We start from the raw sequence: 20,895 nt of genomic DNA, 5'->3' as shown, positions 1-20,895 counted from the left end.
ACCTGTCAAGTTTGAGGCCCCTGCTTGTCTTCTGCCAGCTGCTCTGGGGGCGGTGCTCTGGGGCTTGGAGCTGTGTCTGCTCTTGGGGGCGGGGGGAGCCGATAGATGCCTGCGTTTGTCGGTAGGCAGTCCGACTCCAAAGCCTGCGTGCTCGCACTACTCCTCCAGTTACTGGTTTGTGAAAAAGCAGAGGACTTCAGTCAAGCAGTTACAGGCGTTTGGGACAAGAATTCAGATGAGCACTAAGGAAAGTATCTCCCTGGGCCTCTGCGTTCCACCTGCTGCAGGCGCCCTGCTTCCTCATCACGTGGAGGAACAGACATATTAAACCCAGACCGAAAATAACCCTGAAAGGGTCAAGTTTATCTAGGAAAACTCCCAAGTTTTAGAATCTGTGGAGATTACAGATGTGACCTATCAGATGAAAGTAAATTGCTTGTTGGAGGGTAGAAAGTAGAATAAGTAGTTGTATATGGCTGTGATGTTGTGATATATGAAATATATATTTGTTCTCCACCCTGGGTTCCTGGCACGGAGCTGGTAAAGGCTTGTAAGACCCTGAGTGGTGAGGGTGAGAGGGGCGTCTTGTTATTCATAAGAAGCCCCTTTCAACCCTACCTGGGTTATGCTGATGAGGTGACTCAAGGTGGGTCCTGATGGCTTCAGGATGGGGGCTGGTTGTCAGAGGAAGCAGCCAGTGATTAGAGGGCTGGAACTTTCAGTCCCACCCCCGAGGGGATTGAGTCGGTCACCAGGGTAGTCAGTCCCTCTGCCGTGAGCCTTGTAAAAACCCTACACGACAGGGCTCAGAGAGCTTCCGAGTTGGAGACACATGGAGGTGCTGCTCCCAGGGAGAGGATGCTCCTGGGGGGAGGGGGGCTCCCGGGGAGAGGGGGGCTCCTGGGGAGAGGGGGGCTGCGGGCGCCCTCCCGACACGCCTGCCCTGTGCCTCTCTCCCGTTTTGCTGTTTCTCAGCTGTGTCCTTGATAAGAAACCAGTGATAGGAGTGTGTTTCTCTGAGTTCTGTGAATCCTTCCAGCAAATTATCGAACTTGAGGAGGAGGTTGTGGGAACCCCTGATTTGTAGCCAGTCGGTCAGAAGAACGGGGGACCCAGCACTTGCAAAGGGCATCTGAAGTGCGGGTGCTCAACCTGTGGGGTCTGTGCGGAACTGAATTGAGTCGCGGGACATCCCGCTGGTGGCCGCAGGGAATTGGAGAGTTGCTTGGCATAGAAAACCCACGTTTGGTGTCAGAAGTGTTGTGAATAGAGAAACTGTTTCCTTTAATGGTAGAGGTATTTTAAACAGACTTTGAATTTTTCACTTCTTTTCGGGATGCTTTCTGTATTTGCTTGTTGTTTTGAGGGGCACGGCGGGAAACTTGCAAACCTGTGATGTGGGCTGTTTCTTCCATGCAGACGCTGGGTCTCCAGCCTCGTGATTGAGGCCTGTGAACCAGGCCCTGTGCTGGACCCTGTCCCGGCATCGGCCTGGTGGCTGGAGTGGTGTCACTGGTGAACGAGGAGGAGGAGCCCCTCCCAGGCCCGGGAAACTCAAAGTGATCCCTGTGTTCAGTCTTTCCACACGGTTTGACAGCCCTTCGGGGTGTTCTGGTGATGAAGCTGAATTTTGTCTCTAGTCCTGCTTTGGCGTCATCACAGCTCTGTGATTGTCACGCGGTAGGACACTCCTGCTCCAGATCTCGTGGGTTAAGAGCAGCGTTCTTTCCGCCTCAGCAGTTGCCCCGCTTCTCTGGGGCATATCTCTTGGTGTGTGTCGTTGGTCCCCACGGCTCTTGATTTGGTGTCTCTGGCCCCCACCTGCGCACATGCTCAGTTGCAGTTTCCCGCTGCTCCCAGGTAGCTCTCACTTACCACGAGGAAAATGCAAGACTTTGGATGAGCGGAGGATTAATAGGCTGGTCTGCGTGTAGATGTCATCGGAGCTCTTTGGAATAACGGGCTGTGATTTTTCCCAGGCTGATTTTTTTTTTCCTCCTAAACATTAAAACGGGAACAGGTGGGGGCCGGGGGGAGGTAGTGAAGAGAAGCAGGGGCTCGGGCCCAGCTCTGCTGCTCCTGGGGGCTGGGGGAGGCGTGTGACTCTCACCCCATCTCCTTGGAACCTGGGGCGGGGATGTTAGACACCCTCAGACTTCTCCAGCACTGAAGTTAAATACTCTTCTTGGCATTCTGACCTCCTCCTGGGTAAGGACTTTGTTTTCTTAGTGATTTCTGGCAGGTCAGTGCCATGTACTGTACTGTATCACTTTATAATGTAGACTCCCTCAATGAAACTTGTTTCTGTTTTTGAGGGTCTCCTACCTCACTTATAGGGGCTCTGGGTAACAATCAGTTGAATATGTGAATGTGAATTCTGAATATTTGTCCTTAAAACTTATAAAAATCAACGTTCATGGGTGTAGAACACAGTAGGCATTTGGAGTGACTTAAAAGTATGCTTTTTTCATGAATTCTTTAAGTTACGTCTGTTTATGACACATGAGTTCTCTGGTGCTTTTAACATGAGAATTTTTCTGGTGATTCTGTTTTAGGAGAGGTGAGGCAGGGTTCATTCATTATTTTTATAAACATCGCTAAACCCGTTATCAGGTGTCAGCTCCACCACTGACCTTGGCTGGGTGACCTTGGGCAAGCCATTGACCTCCAGGTACAGTTTTCTCTTCTGTAACATGGAGATCTTTTGTGGTCGTTGTAATAATGAAGATGACGTAAGGCGTGTGGAAATGTGCAGCATAAAACCTGGCATAATGTAGGTGTTCTATTATTCCTAGCTGAACCTGCTTCTGAAAATAATAGGATAAAGTACATTTTAATTAAGCTAGTTTTATTTGGAAACCTTTAATAAGAACGATTGCACTGGACTTCCCTGGTGGCGTAGTGGTTAAGAATCCGCCTGCCAGTGCAGGGGACAGGGGTTGAGCCCTGGTCTGGGAAGATCCCACGTGCTGCGGAGCAACTCAGGCCATGAGCCGCAACTACTGAGCCTGCGCTCTAGAGCCTGTGAGCCACAACTACTGAGCCCACGTGCCACAACTACTGCAGCCCACGCTCCTAGAGCCCGTGCTCTGCAACAAGAGAAGCCACCGCAATGAGAAGCCCGCACACCGCAACGAAGAGTAGCCCCTGCTCGCCACAACTAGAGAAAGCCTGCGAGTAGCAACGAAGACCCAACGCAGCCAGAAATAAATTAAAAAAAAAAAAAAGAATGATTGCACTATAATTACAGTTCAAGATGCCTGGTACATGTTAGAAAAATAAGATACAGAAAGTGGCAAGCCTCTGTTAGCTCCAAGGAGCTGTGGCTAAGATTGAAAGCTTTCTCAAGTTGGGGATTTTCCATTGGGGTCATTAGCTTTTTTTTTTTTTTTTTTTTTTTTTAATGTAGCTGTGAAGTAGAGAAAAAGGAACATGAAGGTGTGAGTGAGAGAAGGCGTTGCCTGTTCTGATGCTTCATTTTTGGTGTGGTTTGTTGCCATCCTATCATTGGCTGTGTGACATAGCTTCCAAAAGGGTTTTTTTTTAGAGGGGAGAGGAACAGCTTTATTGAGATATAATTCACATACCATACAATTCACCCGTTTCAAGTGTCCAGTTGAGTAGTTTTAAGCATATTCACCAAGCTTTGCAGCTATCACAACAAGCAGTTTTAGAACATTTTCATCACCCCAGAAAGAAACTCTGTACCCTCCCCCCTCATTTTTCTCTAGCACTTCCAGCTCTAGGCAACCACCAGTCTGCTTTCTGTCTTTGTAGATTGGCCTGTTGTAGACCTTTCGTGTGAATGGTGTGTCCTCTGGGACTGGCTCTTCACTTCACATGATGTTTTTTGAAGGCTCGTCTACCTTGTAGTATGATCAGTACTTCATTCCTTTCTATTGTCTGATCTCCTCTATTGTGTGTGTACCTCCTTTATCATTTGATGGACCTTTGGGTTGTTTCCATTTTTGTCTGTCATGAATAATGCTGCTGTGAACATTTGTGTACAAGTTTTTGTGTGGACTAACATTTTCATTTCTCTTGGGTATGTACCTAGGAGTAGAATTTCTGGGTCATATAGTAACTATGTTTAACCTTTTGAGCAGCTGCCAAACTGTTATCCAAAGTGGCTTTTTATACAATTTGCCACTTGTACCAGCAGTATATGAGGGTTCCAGTTTCCGTACATCCTCCCTAACATTTGTTAGATCTGTCTTTTGATTCTAGCCAGCCTAGTGGGAGTGAAGTGATATGTCGTTTGTGGTTTGATTTGCATTTCTCTGATGGCTAATGATGTTGAGTATCATTCATTCATTCATTCATTTATATTTTTGGCTGCGTTGAGTCTTCGTTGCCACGTGCTGGCTTTCTCTAGATGCGGCGAGCGGGGGCTACTCTTTGTTGTGGTGCACGGGCTTCTCACTGCGGTGGCTTCTCTTGTTGCGGAGCGTGGGCTCTAGAGCGCAGGCTCAGTAATTGTGGCGCACGGGCTTAGTTGTTCTGCGGCATGTGGCATCTTCCCGGACCAGGGCTCGAGCTCGTGTCCCCTGCATTGGCAGGCGGATTCTTAACCACTGGGCCACCAGGGAAGCCCTGGGTTTTGTTTTTACTTTTAAGTCTGAATAAACATAGTGCTGAACTCTTGGATATTAAAAGTGTCAAGATGTCTTTATCCTAATTTCCCTTGAAAAATATACTTCTCATTTCTCAGAATGAGTAAAACTTCAGTTTTCATGCATGGAAAAGACTCTGGTTGAGGGTGTAAGCCCTGGGTCCTGCCACATCTGTATTTGAGTCTCAGTTCTGTGGCATCCTTGCTGTGTGGCTACTTTCTTATGCCTCAGTTTCCTCATCTGGACAACAGGGATAATTAGAGTAACTCCTTTGAACAGCTGTTAAGGTTCTCTAATGCTGGTCTGGCACATAGTAAGTGCTCATTAAATGTTTATTATTTGAGGGAGGAGGGGAGGATTAGGGATGTGGATGGTTGGTATAGTAAAACTTAACCTCATTTTTAAATTTTTCTCAGAGGAAACACAAGAATAGAAGAAGCTTGTGAAATGTATACCAGAGCTGCAAATATGTTCAAGATGGCTAAGAATTGGAGCGGTATGTATACAGTTTTTGTTTGTTTGCTTTTTAGGCAAATAACTTAAAATCACTTTGAAGGAGGAAATGACTGTCTGCCTTCCCCTTAGAAAAACTGCTGGCTGTGGACCGGGAGAGGGGGTCCTTGATCCAAGGGAACAAAGCTTGAAATCCTGGCTAAAGTTTAAGCGTAGAGGCTGTGTCTGTTTTAGTGTCTGTAAACCACTTCATACAGTGGGCATGTGGTGATTTAAAAGACTTAAAGTTACTTGGATTTAAGAATAGTAATCTTTGCTTCTTATTAATGTGCTTAAATAAATTCAGTACCACAAGGAATGAAAGTTGTAGTAAAACTTATTGAAAACAAGTAGGATAAACAGGAGAGTCTGCTTTTGTTTACCTAAACCTTGGTGAAGAATTTCTAACCATTCCTTACTCTGATAACTGGTTGTGGTCCACTGAGAAATGCAGCAGTGGGAGGTGTTATTTCTGTAAACCCTGACAGACTCGTCAGTTTCTAACATAATGCTTTCTACCGGGGGAAATTATACAAAATAAAATCAGAATTCTTTTCATCGTTTTGAGAGGGGATGGCTCTTTCTAACACTGATTTGAGAAACAAATTTATCCTCTGCCCCTGGAGACAGAAGTTCTGTGCTGGGGTTTTTCTGTAGTGCAGGTGGAGACAGCCTTTGACGGGGCAGGACATGGGTCTCCAGCCCCCTCGCACCTGCAGATGACCTGAGGCGGGGCCTTGCCCTCTCTAAGTGTGTTTCCCCGTGTGCTTTCCCAGTTTGATCGAGATGTCAGTGATACATCGCATTGTGTAAGCGTGAGGTGTGCGGTGTGACGATTTTCCCCCTTGCTTCTAAGGCTGATACTTTAACAATCATTTCAGTGAAGAAAATGCTGTTGAACTAGATGACCCTAAAAGGTCTTTTCTGGCTGTGAAATTCTTTTTATAGGTTTAGTTGTAGGTTAAAAAGGTATGTTCTGTTTCCAAAGTGCATTTATACCTGAATTATAATGTATTTTAAAATGGAGGAGAAAACAGTATTAGCATTCACATCTTTTGTTTGGTTCAGGTCCTGTAATCATATGTAAAAAGTGACCTTATCTAAAAAGACCCTTTATTTATTTCATCTTTTGACCAGATGTTCTAAACTTTGGAAATTCCTTTCCGAGGGGCATTACTGGTTATGTAACCGAGGGGGACGTGTGGGCACTCCCCACTGTGACCCCCGTGATCTCTTGCCTGGACTGTTACCTCCCTGCTTCTTTACTTTCCTAGTGTGTTTTAATGAGGAAGACAAAGTAATCCCGTTAAATCTTAAGTCAGGTCATGTTATTTCAAATCAGAGCTACAGTCCTTCATGGTGCCCTTCAGGATCTACTCGATCTCCCATCCCCTCCCGACTCTGGACGCTTCTCCTGCCCACCCGCTCCTTCCCCGGCTCTTTCCTCTGAGCCTCTGCCTGTGCTGTGCCCTCCCTCTGGCACTCTCTTCCCTACAGTAGGGCGTGGCCAGTCCCTGTTTTTTCCAGGTCCTTCTACAAATGTCATCGTCGTCTTGGGTCTTTCCTGGCCATTGCTTTTAAAGATAGCAATCCTCTCTTCTGGGAAGCCCCGTTCCCTTTTCTCCGATGCCCTTACCACCATCTAGCAAAAATAAATGAAGTACATTTGTTCATTTGTATTGTCTGTGCTTTTATTATGTGCTGACCCTCACTAGAACATAAACCTTAGAAAGCCAGGGTGTTTCTGGGTTTTATCTCTGCTCTACCTACAGGCCCTGGACCAGTATGTGCAACACGATAGATACTCAGCATATTTGTGTAGTGAATTAATAAGTATTAGGTTCTTTGAACTTGGGATTAACAGATACACACCACTATACATAAAATAGATAAACAACAAGGACCTATTGTATAGCACAGGAAACTATACTCAATCTTTTGTAATAACCTGTAATGGGAAAGAATCTGAAAATGAATAGATATATATATATATAACTGAAACACTTTGCTGCACACCTGAAACTAACACAGCATTGTAAATCAACTCTACTTCAATTTAAAAAATGGTTAAAAAATGAAATAAACTGAAAAAAAATCAGGTTCTTTGAATTTACTTCCATGTCCTAGTGGTGGTGATCATGACACCACTGCATTTGTTTATAGTTTTAGAAGTTCTTTTATAAACTAATTCATCTGCTACTCCAATTTTGAGAGGTCATCCTGGCAGGTATTAGATGTCTACAGTTGAGGAAATTGGGCCTGATAAAGTGTGTAACTTTGTCTTTAAAGGAGCATGTATTAAACCACTTCCAAGTTTGGAGAGATGGAGCTGGCGTTTGTTAATGATGGTGGGAGTGAGTGCTCAGACTGAAAAAGTGAGCCCACACCTAGTTTTGGAAGGTGGGAGCATGAAATTGTAAAATCAAAGCTCTTAATGTTGTCTGGGGAGGACTTCCCTGGTGGCGCAGTGGTTAAGAATCCGCCTGCCAGTGCAGGGGACACGGGTTCGATCCCTGGTCCGGGAAAATCCCACGTACCACAGAGCAACTAAGCCCGTGCACCACAACTCCTGAGCCTGCATGCCACAACTACTGAAGCTCGCGTGCCTAGAGCCCATGCTGCACAATAAATAGAAGCCACCACAATGAGAAGCCCGTGCACCACAACGAAGAGTAGCCCCTGCTCACCGCAACTAGAGAAAAGCCCGCGCGCAGCAACAAAGACCCAGCGCGGCCAAAAAATCAATCAAATCAATCAATCAGTTTATTAAAAGAAAAAAAATCATCGGGGGAAGTGGAGCCAACACGGCAGAGCCTGGATGCCGTGCTGTTACCCTCAGCCAGGGAAGGATGGACCACGATTGGTTCTGGGACGGCCAGCACAAATAAACTTTCAAAAACTAAATTATTGGTGGGAGAGGGAGGATTCGGTTGTAAGAGAAACGATGACATTTAAACACAGCAAAGCACAGGTGTTCTCTAAGGACAGATTTACGTGTGATAATGACAATGGCCAACACGCGTGCACGTGCCTGGGGCCAGGCCGTTCTGAGCGTTTTGTCTAGAAGGTCCAAGTGATGGCTACACGCTTCTGAGGCCGAGCCCATCAGAGCCACTCTTTGGCCGCTACGTTCCTGAACTGCCACCGGGAAGTTCACAGTTGCCTGGCAGTGGCTTGGCCCCTTCTCTGGGCCTCTGGGTTTGCAGTCCACCAAGGTAGGGGTCAAGGCCTGGCGGGCAGGCTTCTGCAGTTCCAGCTCCAGCCACAGACCAGTGTCTGCTTGGACTGGCAGGGCCCAGGCCACGCTGGTGTGTAAATATTTTCAGAAGTGCCTGGGCGCTCTTTTGTCTTGCACAGAGCAAGACTTGAATTTGGGCCGGCTGGCTCAGGGGTTTGTGCTGCCTCTTCCCCCTTGGGTGAAGGTCCAGAAACAGCAGTGGAAATTATGTAGTTTCCTCTGGGAGTGTGGTTGGGACACGGAGAGCCACTGAAGCTTCAGTGGAATTGACTGTTCTGTTTCTGAAAAGAAATTTAAAGTAAATGTTTAATACCATCAGGGTTCTTAGGCGTCTGTCACTATTTTTTATACTTTTCTGAATGTCTTTGAAACGTTTATGACTGAAAATTTTTTTTAAGTACCAGGAGGTTTTGTGATACTCTTGGTCGTGCCTTTCCTAACGGGGCGAGCTCTTCCTCCATCCCTGCGAGTCCTGACTTCCGACTCCAGACCCTCATGATCGTCCCCAGTCCTGGTTCTCCCCTGCACTTGAGGACCTCGTGGTGAAGTGGGTTCATCGTCGTCCAGGTCCCATGCTGACCGTCACAGCCTCCTGGGCGGGCCTGACCTCTTCCGCCCCAGCCCGGTCCTTCCTCCTTCGTTCCTCCATTTCAGCCCCACCAGAAGCCACATTTCCTGATCCAGAACCTTTTCTGGAAAGGCTGAGCGCGTGAACCTCTCACGCTGTGCCCCCGGGCCGCACCCGTGTGACTGCGGGGAAGTGTGCCAGTTCCACACCAAGTGGGACATGCACAGTTCAACCCCATGGGTCTCTGTCAGACTTTGTCATAAACTTAGGAAAGAGCTTTGACTTTAGAGATTGTGGGCCTCATCTTCACTCCTTTTGAGCCTGCTCTACCTGGGTGCCTTTGTCGCTGTTTCTCCGGTGATGCCAGCTGAGCCAGTGGACACAGAAAGATGGGCGGTGCGCATCCTCGCCTGTGGACCCTCCCGGCCTCACGCCTCTGCAGAGATGCCCTGTTGGTGCGGGACCTGTGCCAGGGACAGAGCTGAACACCCGCCGCTGGGCAGTCAGTGTGGAAGGAGGCCCGGGGCTGAGAGGAGCCCTTGTTGCTGTTCCCCTGGGTCCTGGGCGTCTTCGTGGCCACCCGAGGTGCACTGGGTCACAGGCACGTGCGCTGCTGTCAGGGATGGGGCCTTCCCCAGGCGGGCGTGGGCCCGGCTCCTGGAGCAGGGCCGCTCTGCAGGGTGCTTGCTCCTCTGTGCTAACTGAGTCATTTGTCTTCTTCAGCTGCAGGAAATGCGTTTTGTCAGGCAGCCAAGCTCCATATGCAGCTGCAGAGCAAACACGACTCCGCCACCAGCTTTGTGGATGCTGGGAACGCCTACAAGAAGGCAGACCCCCAAGGTGAGCCGCGCTCTGTCCCGTGCCCCCCAGACCTCCCGCAGGTTGTGCTGCCAGAGCGAGATGCTCGCGCTTCAGGACGGTGGAGATTTGGGGATTTTTAACTGCAATCAGCCGAAGCTTTTATGAGGAGAAAATCTGTTAAATTGATCCAGCTTAGTGCTTAACACCATTTTCTTGAACTCCATTGTGGAGTTGCATTGTGGACAGTGTTTTGGAAATTTGCGTTAATTTTATCTAAGTCTTACCTTAATTGTGTGAGTGTGTACGTCGCTCACTAAAGGAAACGAGTGTTCCCTCTCTCCCGAATAGTGTGTGTGGAGATCCAGTTAATGGGAGGTCGTAAAATCCTATGGTTGAAAACAGCTTATTCACACAGCATTCATGTGACTTCTTTAAAAAGTGTGTTTCAAACACTAGGTTTTGAGGAAAGAATGATCTTGGGTACTTGAAGAGGTGAAGTTCTGCAGACGTTCTTTCTTTTTGAGTTAGAGGAGTGCACACTTAGCGATTGAAGGCCTCATCTCCCCCTCCACACGTGCACTGGTGGCCGTGGAACCTCCCTCCTTGTTTCAGCAGCCCGTTTTAACACAGAAATCCCAGCTCTTGTGAATATATCACACTGACATAAGCTATTTCAAGGGCTGTGGTATAAGGACTAGCCACAGTTTATTTTCCAAAGGGGAAAAACTGGGCACAGCCTAAATGCACCGTAGAATCACCTCACATCAGTATTTCAGAGTGTGTTGCAGGCACTGAACCCCTGGCTTCAGGGCGTCTCACTGACCTGGGAAATGTTCTCACGGCAGCGGAGGAACCACGGAGAGCCGAAATCTGAAATTCCCAATACGTCAGTGCTCATAGAAATGCATGCAGAAAACACAGGGAGGAAACGTGCATCAAATTCCTAGCCGGGGGTTTGAGCGGGTTTTGTGGGTAGCTTTCCTATTTTTCTGTAGTTTTAAAGGCATAACAATCCGCATTTCTTATGCAGCTTAGGGGGGATTTGCTTTTATTTTCACTAATCCAGTTACCTTTCTGATCCTTCGGTCGGGCCTTTTTGCCCTGTTGCCTCTTTAGAGCAAAAGCAGTAAACTTGGAGCCGCCAACCGCTTGCCAGCCTCGTAAACGCCACCGTGTGGCGGGGAGCTGTCGGCTCCAACTGTTTCGGAAAACGAGTGTCATCAGCACTCTCGTTTATTAGATGTTTTCTTCCTATTGGTATTTGTTAGTACAGCGGAAGTCAGCGCCTTTAACACCGTACAAAAAGTACTGTCTTTCACAGTTAATACATACAGCAGCGAGGAGCGTGCTGCACTTGAGGCTTCAGTGGATAGGTTGACAGGTGTTGATGACACTTCCGTGGACAGGCTCCCCGAAGGGGCTGGACGTGTGTTTGCTTCTGGCCAGCCACCCTGCCCCCGCCCCGCCCCAGCGGGGCCCCTTAGCCGTGTAGAAGCAGCCAGGAAGACAGGCTCAGCGAACTCTCTGACTGAATGGATTTTTCATTGTCTTTCTTGAATGCCTTCGCTTCAGAGGCTATCAACTGCTTAAATGCAGCCATCGACATTTACACAGACATGGTAAGACATGCCTTGCTTGAGCGGCGGCCGTGGGGTGGAACCCTCGAGATAGCTCACAGTTAACTGGGATGTGACTGCTTTGTTTGCTCCCCAGGGAAGGTTCACGATCGCGGCCAAGCACCACATCAGCATCGCGGAGATCTACGAGACGGAGCTGGTGGACATCGAGAAGGTGTGTGGACCGGGGGAGGCGGCGGGCAGGGACCCCAGGCGCCCCTGCAGTGGGCTCGTGAGGGCAGAGGGATGCGTGCGCAGACAGGGTCACGTGGAGACCTCGGGCTGGGGCGGGAGGGAAAGCCCTGCCAGCTCCCCAGGCTGCCTCCCTCCAACTGGGGATGGCGTTTATGTAAAACCGAGCGCCGTGGGAAGCAGGCGCGAGTCAGGGAGAAACGGCTTGCACGGTCTGGGGCGGACGCTGAGCTCTCAGAGGTCACCCTTCACCCCGTGCCTGCTGCTCGCGCTGGACCGTTGTCACTCTTGTCTCTCTCCCTCTCCTGTTTCACCTCTTCCCTCGGCCTCTGGAGCACGGCCCCCCGCTTGGTTCTCTGCCCCCGCCCCCCCGGCTGGTTCCTCCTCTCTCCCCTTGGGGCGGGGCCCTCGTCCGCTCTCACTGTGCTCGCTCCCGTGGTCCTGTCTGTGCTCACGCAGCACCGCAGCTTGAAGTGTCCCGTGTATGCTGGTAACTCGCCATCCTCGTTCGCAGGAGATCAGGTTGTTTCTCCGCTGCTTCCAACCTTGCAGGCGGCCTCCTGCGCCCCACGGATTGGCCCCTCACCCAGCGCCTTCCAGGCGCCCCTCTTCCTCGTCCCCCCTTGCTCTCCTGCTCCCCCTGCAGCAGCCACCCCGACCTCTGCCGACCCTCGCACACGTGGGCTCTGCCTCTGGGTCTTTGCGCTGCTTGTCCCTTTGCCCTGAGCTCTTCCCCCACACGTCAGTTGTCCTTCAGAGCTTTGCTCATTTGTAACTGTGATGAGAACTTTCACAGCCACCTAGTAAAAACTGGGACGTCAGCCCTCGCGGGGACACACCCAGACGCCTCCCCCACCTCAGTGGCCCCTTGCGGGTGCTCTGATGCCTGCTCTCCGGCCCTGTGTTGCCGTCTCCCTCCACTGGAGTGGGTGCCCCGCGTCAGCCCGAACCTTCCTGTGGTTTACTGGTGTGTCCGAGAGCCCAGGCTCTGATGAGTGAGCACAGGGTGCCCTCACTGTCACACTGCACCTGCCAGAGCAGACGGAGTCTCGGGCGGGGAGGCCCTCTCGGTACTGCAGTCAGAGAGGCCTTGTTAACGTCTCCCTTTGACTTCATGCTGATGCCCCTTGTGGTCACGCGGCTCAGAACTCTCTGGCTCGTTTCATGGACTTGGCTTTGAGCCGTTTTTGTCATACTGTGCCGTGCTCTTCTGAGGCTGCCCTTAGACCTTGACTACATCAGGGCCGTATGCCCCGTCTCTGTGGGGAGCTTTTCTGCAGACCCAGGAGGAGGTGATGAGCCCCAGACCTGAGCCCTCCTTTGCCCCCGGGCGCAGAGTCGATGGCAGAGCAGGAGGAGCCGAGTCCGGGTGGCCGGGGCGGCTCCACATCTGTACTGAGCTGAACCACCTGGCGGGGGTGAGCGCCGCTGGGCAGAGCGTTTCTCCAGCCGAGGCCGCTGCGTCCGCTCCTGTCCTCGGTGGTCAGTCCTCTGTCTTCCGGGGTGGTCTTGGGCAGCCTCTTTACTACATGAGTCTCCAGAAGATTCAGGGCAGGTAAATGACCTGTGGCGAACTCTTGTTTTCCTTCTTCTTGAACAAAGTTGACAGTTTGTCACGCACAGGAGCTTCTGCAGCCTGTCGCCCGCGGTGTTCCTGCCATTCTGCAGGTTGCCCATGGGCAGCACCTCCTGGCGCTTACGTGGGGCGTGTCACGGTGCGTCGTAAGAACCACATCACTTAGCACATGCGTGGGGCTCAGCTCATCTTGTTCCCTCATGTTTGGGCTCCTGTGTCTAGAAACGTCCTCACCCTCGCCTCCCTGGCGGGACTCTCCAGGTTGTGTTGGTGGCGCATGATGTTTGTTTGAAAAATCAGTTACACTGAGGCATCTTATGTCTGATTCATTATGTTTCTTCCCAGTTAATGTGGCCACGATGTGTTCCCTGGTTCACTCAGATTTTAGCTGGTGAACAAGGAAATGTGAAGTTCCATAAACTCACGATACTCCTTTGACTTCCAAGTAAAACATTAATATAATAATAATCAGTAATATTCAGTGACCCAGAGGAGCTCTGACTCGTGTCCGTCTCAGCCCCTGGAGAACGTGATTTCGTGTTGTCTGTTACAGTGTAGGGTAAGTGTCTACGGCAGGTTCTCAGGGCGTAGGTTCTGAAAGAATGATCCCATCTGAAGGCTGTTTAAGGCTGTTTCACCTACAGAGTGGACTCTTGAGCTTGACCCTTAGCTGTTGCATTTGCCTTAAGACTCTGGTGGTGACCACAGTCCTAGAGTCCAGTCTCTGCCTTCAGGGCCCAGTGTTCTCCAGCACCGTGATGCTTACCAGACTCCCCAAGGAGGAGTATTGTGATTCCTTTGTCACACTACCCAAATTACAGGATAATAACTGATTTTTGTGTCTGGATTTATTGTTACATGTGCTGTTGTTATTGGCGGCTGTGTTCTCCTTTTGATATTTATTATCATCCTTGAAATTGTAAGATACTCTGGGCTGAATTCTAACGTGTAAGGGTCGACTTGTGCCTGATTAATGTCACTACATGTTAAAATTCCACACTAGTGTGAACATCCAAAGATAACCCGTGCCCAGCCTCTTTTCTCTGAAACTTCTCTGTTAAGTGCTAGGTGAGGTTTTTTTTCAACTATTTTCTGTCAAAACTTGGGAATACCATGAAATTTGATGAGTGGTTTAATTAGCATTATTAATTATTAAAAACCAAACGGAATTTTTCTTTTACTATGATAAATCTAGCTGTAGCTTAGAGCTATAATGTCTTGATGAACCAGTGTCATTATTTACTACGTGTCAGGTTAAACCATATCATCTGCATTTGGCCTTTTTTTTTTACCCTCCAAAACAGCAGTTCCACATGGTTCAGCCCAGCACCGTTCCCTGAGTTCTGGGCGGTAAGAGCCAGGAAGGTGAGTAGTACGTACGCTCCCTCCCTGGGAAGAGGTTGTCCAGCCTGGTACTCTTTACACAGTGATTGGGTATTGTTTCCCATACTTAACCCCATTATTACGATGGGAAAGGGTGCAAAGTACTTCAGAGAATGAGGACAGCTCAGAGATAATGTTTGACTAATGAGAAATTCATGGGAAACCTTTCTTTGATAGGCATTCCCATGAGTCATGATGGTGCTGGTGGTGTAATCCGGACCACCTGTGAGATGCATCTGCCCACGTCCCCTCAGCACCTGTTTGCTGAGCACCCGCTGTGTGACAGGCGTCGCGCTGGGCTTGGGAGCAAAGCCACGTGGGCCTGCCTGCCCTCAGAGCTAATGGTGTAGTGGGAGAGTAAAGCATGTGTGTGTGCATGTGTGTGTGTGTGTGTGTGTGCGCGCGCGCGCGTGTGTTTGTGTGAGGGCTCTGACTGTGCTCCAAAAGGGTGGATTCCAGGTGTTTCCTCCACGTGTCTGTGTATGTGTATATACTCTTTTCTGGCTGTTTTGATTTACCATTTCATGAAGAACTTTCGTACTGATACTTTGTATCATTATTCTTCATCTTAGCCCTGGTAGCCCATTATGATTAACCACGGGGTCACTGCTCCAGCAGGCACGGTTCTGCTTTCTGAGCTGTCAGGTGCTTGATTTCACTAAGTCTTAAGCCGCAGCATGACCAGGGCTTCTAGCTTTCCAGGCTGCAGCCTGTTTCCTCTCCACTTGATTGTTCACAGCTCCCCCCGTCTTAGGTGGAAGGCAACACCTTTCTTCTGGATGACCCTTGGGTATCCGTGAGGAACGTCTGTGCTGCAGCAGGCCATAGACCTGAATGGAATAGGGCCTCACACGTCTCTGAAATAACAGTCCACTGTCACTGCTTGGGGTTTGGCGGTGGTGGGGACATCACTTGGGGACCAGGCTGACAGAAGGGCTGCCGTCTTCAGTTTGCGGCTTCCAGCATCACTAGACGTGGCCCTTGCCTTCCAGCTCACGGGAAGGGGACAGGCCTGGAGAAGGCTGCAGAGTCAGATGTGTGGGCCACATCTGGAGGTGGCCCACAGCGTGTCTGCTTACATCCCATTGGGAAGGACGGGTCACCTGGCTGCCCCTAACTGCAGCAGGCCTGGGGAGACGGGATGGCAGGGCATTTGCCGTGTGGGAGGTAGGGAAGAAGAGATTTTGTCGGACAGCAAGCCATCTGCTGGAAGCGCATGCTTTCTTGTGTTCCCAAAATAAAGCAGGCCGGGTTGTGAAAGATTTGCTGCTGGAAAAGGTTTATTTATAGGAAAAATATCTGTGCAAGTGTAGTTTTTAAATGCAACTCTTCAAACAGATAGTTTGAATAAAATGTGTGTGTGTTTGCAGGCTATCGCCCATTACGAACAGTCAGCTGATTATTACAAAGGGGAAGAATCCAACAGGCAAGTATTATTTTTCTTGATATAATTCAATGGGTTTTGTTACATGTAATAAAAGACAGACCTTCACTCTGCTCTGGGAGCCCCTTGCATCATACCACGTGAAGGTGCACTGAGATGGCTTGTCATTTCTCTTTGGGAGTGTTTTCTCTCTGCTCTGGTTCTCGGTTTCAGCTCGGCTAACAAATGTCTGCTGAAAGTGGCCGCGTACGCCGCCCAGCTGGAGCAGTACCAGAAGGCCATTGAGATCTTCGAGCAGGTGAGGCTGCTGTCTGTGCAGCTTCTGGCAGAAGGCATTCTGAATCTTCTTTTTAAATTCAACTTTTTATTTAGTAATGATTTTTATTGAGATATAATTCACGTATCATGTAATTCAGCCTCTTAAAGAGTACGCATCAGTGAGTTTGCATATATTCACAAAGTTGTGTAATCAGCACCACTGCCTAGTTCTAGAATATTTCCATCATCGCACAAAGCAATCCCATCCTCCCCTCCTCCCAGTCCCGTGGTGTGTGAGTCCGTGGACATGGAACCTCGGATATGGGGGGTCGACTGTGGGATTTGAGCATCCATGGACACTGGTATCTCAGTGGTCCTGGAACCAGTCCCCCTTGGATACCACAGGGTGACTGTAATACTCCACAGTTTGGAGGGGTGACTCCAAACTGGATACCGAGGGGTGACTGTAATACTCCACAGTTTGTTTAACGGTTTATCAATTAATGGACCTCTGGGCTGTTTGCATTTGGGGGTATTATGAATAATGCAGCTAAGAATATTTGTGTTCAGGTTTGGGGGGCATGTTTGCGGTTCTCTAGTTTATATACCTAGAATTGGGATTGTTGGGTCACGCATCAAGTCCCTTTTTAACTATCTGAGGAACTGCCAAATTGCACCATTTTACATTCCCTCTGTCAGTGTGCACATGTTCCAGCTCTCCATGCTTCACAAACACTTGTTTTCTGTTTTCACAATAGCTACCCTAATGTGTGAAGTGATACCCCATTGTGTCTTCGATACCATTTCCCTAGTGATTAGTGATGTTGGGAATCTTTTCATGTGCTTATTGGTCATTTGTATACCTTCATTGTAGAAATATTTGTTGAGTTTCTTTGTCCTTTTTTTAAAAAATAAATTTATTTATTTATTTATTTTTGGCTGCATTGGGTCTTCATTGCTGCACTCAGGCTTTCTCTAGTTGCGGCGAGCGGGGGCTGTCTTCGTTGTGGTGCACGGGCTTCTCATTGCGGTGGCTTCTCTTGTAGCGGAGCACGGGCTCTAGGCACATGGGCTTCAGTAGTTGTGGTGCACGGGCTCAGCTGCTCCGCGGCATGTGGGATCTTCCCGGACCAGGGCTCGAACCTGTGTCCCCTGCATTGGCAGACGGATTCTTAACCACTGTGCCACCAGGGAAGTCCCTCTTTGTCCCTTTTTGAATTAGGTTGTTTTTTTCTGTTGAGTTTTAGAAGTTCTTCATATATTCTGGATATTAATTTCTTATTAGATATGTGATTTGCAAATACTTTCTCCCATTCTGTGGGTTGCCTTTTTACTCTGTTATTAGTGTCGCTTGATGCATAAAGTTTTAAGTCCTGATGAAGTCTAATTTGCCTGCTTTTTCTCTTGTTGCCTGTGTTTTTCATGTCAGATCCAAGAAATCATTACCAAACCCAGTGTCCTGAAGTGTTTCCCCGTGTTTTATTTTAAGAGTTTTATAGTTTTAGTTCTTAGGTTTATGTTTTTCATCCATTTTGAGTTAATTTTTGTATGTGGTGAAGGTAAAAGGTCCAACTTCATTCTTTTGCATGTGCATGTCCAGTTTTCCCAGCACTGTTTGTTGAATACACTGTCCTTTTGCCATTGAAGGGTCTTGGCACCCTTGTTGAAAGTCATGTGGCCATACAAGTGAGGGTTTATTTCTGTGCTCTCTATTCTGTTCTGCTGGTTTTCTGTCTTTATGCCAGTACCACACTGTTTTGATTACTGTGTCTTTGTGTGGTAAGTTTTAAAATCAGGAGATGTGAGTCCTCAACTTGGGCCTTTTTTTTCAAGATTGTTTTGGCTATTTGGAGGTCCCTTGCATTTCTACATGAATTTTAGGATCAGCTTGTCAATCTCTGCTAAAAAGTCAGCTGGGATTTTGATGAAAGTATTGTCATTTTGACATTAAGTCTTATAATCTGTGAATTCAGGGTGCTTTTGCATTTATTTAGATCATCTTTAATTTTGTTCAACAATGTTTTAGAGTTTTGTAGTGTGCAAGTCTGGCATTTCTTTGGTTAAATGTACTCCTCTAAGTATTTTATTCTTTTTGATGCTATGTAAATGAAATTGTTTTCTCAATTTCTTTTCTGATTTTAATTGCTAATTTTATATACTGCAACTTTGCTGAACTTGTTGACTAGCTCTAATGAGTTTTTATGGATTCCTTAAGATTTTCTTTATACAAAATCATGTCCTCTGCAAGTAGCGATAGTTTTATTTCTCTGATCTGTGTGCCTTTTACTTCATTTTCCTGTCATTTGCTCTGGCTTGATCATCCAGAACGATGATCAGTAGAAGTAGTAAGAGGAGTCATCCTTGTTTTGTTCCTGTCTTAGAAGGAATACATTCAGTCTTCCACCATTGAGTGTATGTCAGCTGTGGGTTTTTGCAGATGCCTTTTATCAGTTTGAGGAAGTTCCCTTCTCCTCCCAGTTTGTTGTTTTTATCATCAAAGCGTATTTGTTTTTGTCAGGTGCTTTTTCTGCATCTTTTGAGATGATCATGTGGTTTTTGTCCTTTATTCTGTTAACATGGTGTCTTTCATTTGGTTGATTTTTATCTGTTGGCCCAACCTTCCATCCCTGGGATAGATCCTGCTTGGTTGTTGAAAAGTTTCAGGGTCTCCAAGAGCACCTTCAGGTTTGATAATTCTCTGGAAGGACTCACAGAACTCAATGAAAGCTGCTATATCACAGTTATGGTTTATTATAGCAGAAGGATGCTGACCCAAATCAGCCAAAGGAAGAGGTACAGGGAGGAGGTCAGGAGAGCCCTGTGTGTGAGCTTCCTGTTGTCCTGCCCAGACTGGGACTGTGGAACTGTGCAGACAGCACTGACTTCTCCCAGCAGTGATGTGTGAAAGCATGTGTAGGGTATTGCCACCGGGGAAGAAACTCACCTGAACATGGTTGGCCTTATTCTGCAGTCCCTCCATAGGTTGAGCTAAACTACATGGTCTAAGACCCCTGGGTAAACAAAAACACTCTTTCAGGCAGGACATTCCAGGGGCTTAGAGATTATCTACCAGGAATCATGGGCAAAGGCACTTTGGACAAAATTAATCCTTTACTATATAGTTATGGTGTGTAATCCTTTTTGTAAGTTGCTGGACTTAGTTTGCTAGTGTTTTTGTTCAGGATTTTGCATCTGTATTTGTAAGGGATATTGACCTTTAATTTTCTCTTGTAATGTCTGTCTGGCTTTGGTAGCCAGGTAATACTGGCCTCAGAATGAGTTAGAAAGTGTTCCCTCCTCTTCCTTTTCTGGAAGAGTTTGTAAAGGATTGGTGTTAATTCTTTAGACATTTGGTAGAATTCAGTGATTTTGCTTCATCGTTCTGTTTTCAGTTTCATTGATTCCTCTTGTTATCCTGATTTCTATCCTATTTTCTTCAGATTTATTTTGCTCTTCTTTTTTAGGGCACTGAGGGTAGAAGCTTAGCTAATTGATTTTCCTCTTTGTTGTGTGGGCATTTTTAGTGCTTTCAATTTCCCTCTAAGTGCTGCTTTGACTGTGTCTCACAGTTCTGTTACATTGTTTTATTTTTATTTTATTTATTGATTTCCGTGGATTATTTATCAGTGTTTTGTTTAATTCCCAAGTGTTTGGAGGTGTTCCTGTTATCTTTCTGTTGTTGATTTCTAGTTTGATTCTGTTGTGGCTGGAAAATACACTCTGTGTGATTTCAATTCTTAGAAGTTTGTTTTATGGCCCAGAATATGGTTTTGGCATATATTCTGTGGTTCTGCTGTTGCTGGGTGGTATGTTCTATAAATGTTGATCAGCTCCTCTTGGTTGATGGCGTTGTTGAGTTCTTCTGTATACTTGCTGATTTTCTGTCTATTTCTGTTGTTGAGAGTGGAGTGTTACAGTCTCTAACTGTCACTGTGGATTTGTTTATCTCTCATTTCTGTCAGTCTTTGCTTCACAATATTTTGCAGCTCTGTTTGGTGCATACATATTTAGGATTGCTGTGTCTTCTTGTTGGGCTGACCCTTTTATCATTATATAGTGTCCCCCTCTGTCCCTGGTAATTTTCTTTGCTCTGAAGTCTGTCTGATACCAATATAGCCTCTCCTGCTTTCTTTTGATTAATGTTTACATGATATATCTTTATGCATCCTTTTTCTTTCAGGCTGCCGATATTGTTATAATTGAAGTGCGTTTGTTGTAAACAGCATAGAGTTAGGTCATATTTTTAATCTACTCTGCCAGTTTTTGTCTTTTAATTGGTATGTTTAGACCATTCACATTTAATGTAATTATTGATGTATTAGAACTGAAGTCTGCCATTTTATTTTTTTGTTTTCTGTTTATCCTCTGTGTTTTGTTTTTCTGTTTCCTTTTTCCTACCTTCCAGGGGGTTTTTGATTACCTGTAGTATTTTTGGGGTGTATCTCTTTAAATAGCTTTTGTAGTGATTGCTATAGGTATTATATTTACATAAAGTATCACTAGCTAATGATGTCATCATTTTTTCAGTTTCAGTGAAATACAGAAATCTGACCTTACTTTCTGTTCCTTTATCCTCCCCCATTCAATATATAATTGTCTTTAATATTTCCTCTACACACTTTTAGAAACACATCAGTCACTGTTACAATTTTTACTTCAATCATCCAACTTAATTTAGAAAACTCAGGAGGAGGAGAAAAGCCCATTGTATTTTCCCATATTTTGCTTAATGTGCTTTCTTCCTGATGTTCCAGGATTCCTTCCTGTATTTTGT

At 47.0% G+C, this 20,895-nt stretch overlaps 1 protein-coding gene across 3 annotated transcripts in view; it reads left to right on the top strand.

Moving 5' to 3' along the window:
- NAPB (NSF attachment protein beta) overlaps nt 1-20,895 on the top strand; it is a 40,123-nt gene that overhangs the window by 11,242 nt on the left and 7,986 nt on the right. The window contains exons 2-7 of one of the 3 annotated variants that reach the window (XM_081256392.1): nt 5,030-5,109; nt 9,635-9,751; nt 11,426-11,503; nt 14,657-14,823; nt 15,850-15,905; nt 16,077-16,161. In XM_081256392.1, the coding sequence (XP_081112518.1) occupies nt 5,030-5,109; nt 9,635-9,751; nt 11,426-11,503; nt 14,657-14,823; nt 15,850-15,905; nt 16,077-16,161 (583 nt within the window). Of the gene's footprint in view, nt 1-5,029; nt 5,110-9,634; nt 9,752-11,284; nt 11,332-11,425; nt 11,504-14,656; nt 14,824-15,849; nt 15,906-16,076; nt 16,162-20,895 lie in introns of those variants that run through there. The other 2 variants (XM_081256393.1, XM_081256394.1) reach the window with 2 other exon arrangements.

Source organism: Mesoplodon bidens (assembly GCF_964165515.1).
Source record: "Mesoplodon bidens genome assembly, chromosome: 15".
NCBI classification, from domain to species: domain Eukaryota; kingdom Metazoa; phylum Chordata; class Mammalia; order Artiodactyla; family Ziphiidae; genus Mesoplodon; species Mesoplodon bidens.
The sequence above is the reverse complement of the archived record's forward strand: the minus strand, read 5'-3'. Positions and strand labels throughout refer to the sequence as shown.